The 6,538-nt window shown below is 51.9% G+C and overlaps 1 protein-coding gene across 9 annotated transcripts in view; it reads left to right on the forward strand.

Moving 5' to 3' along the window:
- Nucleotides 1-6,256, forward strand: part of AUTS2 (activator of transcription and developmental regulator AUTS2) — a 1,117,278-nt gene extending 1,111,022 nt beyond the window's left edge. For all 9 annotated transcript variants that reach the window (XM_073792031.1, XM_033839891.2, XM_073792029.1 and 6 more), the window contains 2 exons: nucleotides 356-578; nucleotides 3,096-6,256. In XM_073792031.1, the coding sequence (XP_073648132.1) occupies nucleotides 356-578; nucleotides 3,096-4,356 (1,484 nt within the window). In that variant the 3' untranslated portion in view covers nucleotides 4,357-6,256. The remainder of the gene's footprint in view (nucleotides 1-355; nucleotides 579-3,095) is intronic.
- Nucleotides 6,257-6,538: the final 282 nt, after the last annotated feature.

Consider the following 6,538-nt stretch of genomic DNA (forward strand, 5'->3'; position numbering starts at 1 on the left):
AACTGAGCTATTGACCGAGGTCACACTCCTCTGCATGCTCGGGACGTCTGCGTGTGCCAGATAGGCGTGATTAGGTGATCCCCATACCTCTTGGGTCCCTTTCCTTTTTAATCAGCCCCTCCCGCCCCTTTGCCTTTGGTTAAAAAAAAGAAAAAACGCTGTGAGCTTACTTACCTCTCCAGTGTAGGACAAGTTCCTCTAATGAATCTGTTAATCTCCTTTCCTTTTCCAGCTCCCAATAATATGTATTCATTTTAACTCTGAATGCTGTTAAAAGTTTTTTGGTAAGTACCTTCATTACAGCAGATTATATAATTTCTCTGAAACCTTTTTGTTCTCCACTTCACCATTTCAGCACCCAACTCAGTGTTCGGCCACAAGGATGGCCCCAGTGTGCAGAACTTTAGCAATCCTCACGAGCCCTGGAACCGGCTGCACCGAACGCCTCCGTCGTTCCCGACCCCTCCGCCCTGGCTGAAGCCAGGGGAGCTGGAGCGTAGCGCGTCCGCTGCAGCTCATGACAGAGATAGAGATGTAGATAAACGAGACTCATCCGTTAGTAAAGATGACAAAGAAAGGTACGCAAAGAACCCGCTCTCGAGTCCCAATGGGGGAGCCCGCTCTGGGCCAAGTACTGGCCACCCACCCTCCCCAGCCCAGCCTCGTGCTTCAGCTGTAGCCTCGGCCCGTCACACAGCCGGGGTGGTGTCCCCCCCGCCCCCCCCCCCTCGCCCGGCCCTTCAGTGCATCGTGACCACAGGCCAGCATCACAGTTCTGTATCAGTACAGAGCAAGTGAATCTGACTCACGAGCAGCTCCACACTCAAGGTCCCCGTGAGCATTAGTCTCTGCAAACATAAATCTCTCTCAAGAAGGTAGCAAGATGGAGCCTGGACCAGAAGACACACACAGCATGAATCAACACCATCTTTGCTTTCAAGTTCGTGCAGTCCATTGACTCATCCATAGGTTTTTTGCTCTCTCTCTCTCTCCCTTTTTTGTTTTCTTTTAGAAAGTCATGTTTCCATTGTCTCATTGTATTTCTCTCGAATTTTGTTCAAACTCAAATCCTGGGCTCACAGATAACTGATAAAATTTTGCTAACCCAGATTTAGGGAAACCTCACCAAGCAGTTTGGGTCTGGGTTTTGTTTTGCCAGTGGATAATTAATTTTACTAACCATTTGTATCTCCATACGTGGTAACCCATGCCTGAAGAAGAATTAGCCTTCAAGAGGAAAATGTCTTATAGTTATTTTTTCTGAAGAATGTTACAAGCATTCTTGACAAAGCATACTCCCTTTCTCCCCCTTTCTTTAGGGTATGTTCATTTTGAATGAACTAGCAAGGCATACACAAGATACGCTTGACAGAAAATACCTAATAACACTTTCCTTTTGCTATTTAAATCTCAAATACGATCCAAATCTTTAGTTTTCCTTTACTGTGTATATTGTGTGTGTGTGTGTGTGTGTATACATATGTACGTGTTTGCTAGGGATTTAAAAGAATTCAAGTTTGCAGGTTTTAAATGCAGCAGATTAAGTAGACCATCATAGGCCGTCATGCCAACTGATTTCTTTCTTATAAAAGACGACGCATTTTTCCTTCAGGACAGCATGGTAAAAATCTCTTAGCCAATGGGAGGACCGTTTATGACATGCAGCTCTGAGCTGCAAACTGCCCCCGTGAGGTGCGTCTGGACCCGGCAGCCCCTAGACCAGGAGCTCTCTGGACGGTCTGTCAGCAAAGAGAAGGCACGATACGGTAGCAAACCCTGCCCCGCTTTTCTTGATGCAGCTAAAAATGGCCTTTTAGATGAAAGTCAGGAAACTTAATAAAATACACTCTTCTTTATTCTTACCTTTTTTTTTTTTTTTTTTTTTGCGGTACGCGGGCCTCTCACTATTGTGGCCTCTCCCGTTGCGGAGCACAGGCTCCGGACGCGCAGGCTCAGCGGCCATGGCTCACGGGCCCAGCCGCTCCGCGGCATGTGGGATCTTCCCGGACCGGGGCACGAACCCGCGTCCCCTGCATCGGCAGGCGGACTCTCAACCACTGCGCCACCAGGGAAGCCTTATTCTTACCTTTTAAAGATGCTCTTCCTTCTTAGCCTTTGCACGTTGGTAGGGGAAACGTCCTTAATTTCTCCCCCGGGGCCCCCTTGCCTTCTGAGCTACCCAGGCTTCCTGCTTCCCTCCTCACCTGTGCCAGGTCTGTCTCGGGTCGTCTCTAAAACACACCAGGTTCCTGGTCCGGCCTCTTCACATTTTACCGTGTTGTCCTCTGTCGCTTTGCATTTTGTGCCCCGCACTCTTAAGTCCCACCCAAGACAGGCCTCTCAGCTTCTCCTTCCACATTTCCAGTCACAGATGGAACTTGTTCCCAACCTGTCCCTTGAGGTTTTGTGTCTCTGGACCCACTTTTCCTTCTGGCTTTCCTCTATCAATCAATCAATCTTCTCAACAGATTATGGCTTTCTTCTCCCTCCTAATGCAGAGGTGCTTTTTGCACCCCCAGAATCCAGAAACTGTGGTTTCCCTTTTAACCCCCTCGGTGCTGCCTCTTGGAGGCCGCCCTGTATCTGCCTGCTTTTCTCTGAAACCAGCCCTCTGTCCCGACCTCGGGACGGAGATGTTCCCATAATCTCCCCGTTACTCTCCTCCCACTGGCTCTGAACTGCAACGTTGGAAGGAAGGTTTGGGGCTCTTAAGACTTGATTCTTGACACTAAAAGATCCTGAGACTCTAGGCAGACGGGCTGTGTGGTCCCATCACTGACGCACTGACCACGCTGGTCCGTTCAGGTTTCCGAAAGCTCTCCCTCCCTGGCCTGTGCCTCTTACACACCGAGCGTCATTCTCCCCCTCAGACGCTCCCAGCCCCGTCATCCCTAGCACTTCACCCCCTCGAGCTTCCTCTAAAATCTAGGCCAGTCAGGCCAGGGTGGCTGGTCACCCTGCCCACAAAGGGCACGTGCGGCTGCCCGGGGGACCGTGGGGGCCAGAGCCCCGCACGGCCTCTTCCCGCCATCTCATTGGCAGCCCCTGGCCGGCCGGCAGCCCGTCTCATTTGCCTCCTGGTGTCTCCTCCTCAGGGAAAGCGTCGAGAAGAGACACTCCAGCCACCCTTCACCAGCACCCGTCCTCCCGGGGAGCACCCTGGGGCACGGCCGCAGCTCCACCGAACAGATCAGGGCTCATTTGAGCACCGAGGCTCGTGAGAAAGACAAATCCAAAGACAGGGAGAGAGAACACTCGGAATCCCGCAAGGACCTGGGCGCCGACGAGCACAAGGCGAAGGAGGGCCCGCTGCCCGAGAAGGACGGCCACGGCCATGGCCACGAGGGCCGCGGCGCGGGCGAGGAAGCCAAGCAGCTAGCCCGGGTGCCGTCGCCCTACGCACGCGTGCCCGCCAGCGACAGCGCCAGGCCGGGCAGCGCCGCCAGCCGCGAGGCCGAGCCACGCAAGGGCGAGCCGGCCTACGAGAACCCCAAGAAGAGCGCCGAGGTCAAGGTGAAGGAGGAGCGCAAAGAAGACCACGACCTGCCCGCCGAGGCCCCGCAGAGCCACCGGTCCTCGGAGCCGCCGCCGCCACCGCCGCCGCCCAGCTCCTCGGCCAGCGTGCACCCGGGGCCCTTGGCCTCCATGCCCATGACCGTGGGGGTGACGGGCATACACCCCATGAACAGCATCAGCAGCCTGGACAGGACTCGCATGATGACGCCTTTCATGGGCATCAGCCCCATCCCGGGCGGAGAGCGCTTCCCGTATCCTCCTTTCCACTGGGACCCCATCCGGGACCCGTTGAGGGACCCCTACCGGGAACTTGACATTCACCGGAGAGACCCGCTGGGCAGGGACTTCCTGCTGAGGAGCGACCCTCTGCACCGTCTCTCGGCCCCCCGGCTGTACGAAGCCGACCGCTCCTTCAGGGACCGGGAGCCCCACGACTACCACCACCATCACCACCACCACCCGCTGTCGGTGGACGCGCGGCGGGAGCACGAGCGCGGGGCGCACCTGGACGAGCGTGAGCGCCTGCACGTGCTCCGCGAGGACTACGAGCACCCGCGGCTCCACGCCGTGCACCCCGCCTCCCTGGACGGACACCTGCCGCACCCCGGCCTCATCGCGCCCGGCCTGCCCAGCATGCACTACCCACGCATCAGCCCCACCGCGGGCCACCAGAACGGACTGCTCAACAAGACGCCCCCGACAGCGGCGCTCAGCGCGCCTCCGCCGCTCATCTCCACGCTGGGGGGCCGCCCCGTGTCCCCCCGGAGGACTACCCCTCTGTCCGCGGAGATCAGGGAGCGGCCGCCCTCCCACACGCTGAAGGACATCGAAGCCCGGTAAGGAGAGGACGGGACGCGAAGAGGACGAAGAGAGCCCGCGGCCGCAGGCGCCAGACTCGAGAGAGCGCGCAGGCAGAGGTCCCGCGTCTCGACCGACGCAGACGGGGCGGGGGGAGCCCCCAGCACTTCCCCTTGTAAAAAGTGTATAGACTCAGCGCAGATTTTGAAATGTTTTTGTATATTCTATGTTGAAATTTTTCAGATCTTTTAGCCGATTCGTATGTTCTCATGTCTCCCCACTCTTTTGGTTTCTCGTATAAAACCTTTTGATTCGAACCAAAACAGTGAAGATGACAACACACATAATGGGGGGGGCGGGCGGGGGTAGGAGACAACAGTCCACACAGTCCATCGTGCAGAGGTCTTTCAGATGAGAAGGGAAGGCTGTGTACATAGTTATGTAAAAAAAAAAAAAAGATTGCTTCATGAGCTAATGGTTCATATATGCAAAGGGTAAGATGAAAGCTTTACTTTGTACAGATGTAAATAGATAAAGATTAAGTAACATAATACATTAATACTTCTTAAAATGTGCTATTTGCAGACTTTATATCAGCGAGCACAGTCGGCTTCGGCTGTGTTCCCATGTATTGTTCTAGACAGCTAAACCCTTCAACTATGCAATGAATGTTAGGGCTTTTCACAAAAGCCCGCCTAACTCAAAGGAGCCTTTTCAAGTCCATTTACAACATACTTAAGGTCATATTTTCCCTGAACAAGCGCTTATGTGATATGACTCTGTTTTCCTTGCTTGTTATTTCAAACGGAGAAACACCCGATTTTGCAAATTGGACCCCAGGCCGAAACTTTGCATCTGAAGTTGCCGCTTGTGGGCCTTTGGGGGAAGTGGGGAGTGCAGCCCCGGAAAGGTAACCAAGGCCGTGAACAACCAGTGCCAGGGAGGATGGGAGTTGTCAGATGCCAAAATCAGGGGACACAAACAGGCCGCCAGCATCTCGTCACCATCAGTCACGTGATTTCACACACCCCCTCATGTGGGAACCATGCGTTTTTTTAGTGTGTCCTGTTTCCTATCTACCTGTACACACCTCCTCGTTCTGTAATGAGATCCAGTTACACCCAAACAAACAGATCCTGAAAGAAAGCTTCGCGTTTTCTCAGATGATGGATATGTTATCACTGTATTCAATAACTGATGAAGTTAAGGTGCGTATTTCCTAGCGTGGCTCACCACGTTCCCGTCGGTAATCAAGTCCGGGAGTAGCCGAAACAGGTCAACCTTGTGGGGCCGGGGAGCATTCCAGAGGGTGAAAGGTGGCGGAGAGACGGTCTTGTGTGTGCGTGTTTTTTTGAGTTTGCATCAAATCTGTCTCTTCATGATAACTTTTATAATACATTCAGCCTCTTGTCTACATATTTGGAGAGAATATGACTTTACTAGCAAAGAAATACAATATATCTTGTCTACTGGACTGTAAAATATATGTATGAAATAAAACTAGTTCCATTTGGTCTTCTAGTATATTAAAGTGCTATCTGACGTTGTTATCCTGTTTTTGCAAAAAAAAAGTTAACTACAGACCATTGTTTCTAATAAGCAGAGAGATCTATTTTAGTAGTCAACTGAAGGTTTAGTTGTGAGCTTCAGATTTTGTGAATTCCAGATGTTGTGCAGTGTTTTTTTTTTTTTAAGACAACAACTAAAAAGGAAAAAAAAAATCCAAGGAATATGTACACTGGAACCGTAGTGGTAGCTTTCAGTATTGTAAAGAGATCGTTCTATACAGACCTTTTTGCTGTTCCTCCTGTATGTAATAAAGTCCTTTCTAGATCCTATGTGAAAAGAAACGTGAAGCGACTGAGTCTCCAGCATGTTCTCATCGGCGGAGCCTTCTTGTGTTATGTAAACTGTGCCATGTTATTAAAAAATGTGAACTAAGCTTCCAGCTGCTTGTTTGTGTGGGATGGCCAACCTTACCATAGAGAAGAAGCCATACTTGCAAGACAGGGCTTTGGAAGAGAAACACCTTGAACCCTTGAGTGACGACGGAAGGCTGACTGCCCTCCCTGACCCACGCAGACACTGCCAGTTAGTTTCTGTAAACGTCTGCCCTCTACCCAATCAGGAATTTTTTTTTTTTTTTTTTTTGGTATGTTCTAAGCAAAGTCCTGTAAGTCCTGGGAAGGTGCTTTTAGATTTCGTAGGTGATACACGTGCGGGC

This window comes from Tursiops truncatus, chromosome 15 (genome assembly GCF_011762595.2).
Source record: "Tursiops truncatus isolate mTurTru1 chromosome 15, mTurTru1.mat.Y, whole genome shotgun sequence".
In the NCBI taxonomy this organism is placed as follows: domain Eukaryota; kingdom Metazoa; phylum Chordata; class Mammalia; order Artiodactyla; family Delphinidae; genus Tursiops; species Tursiops truncatus.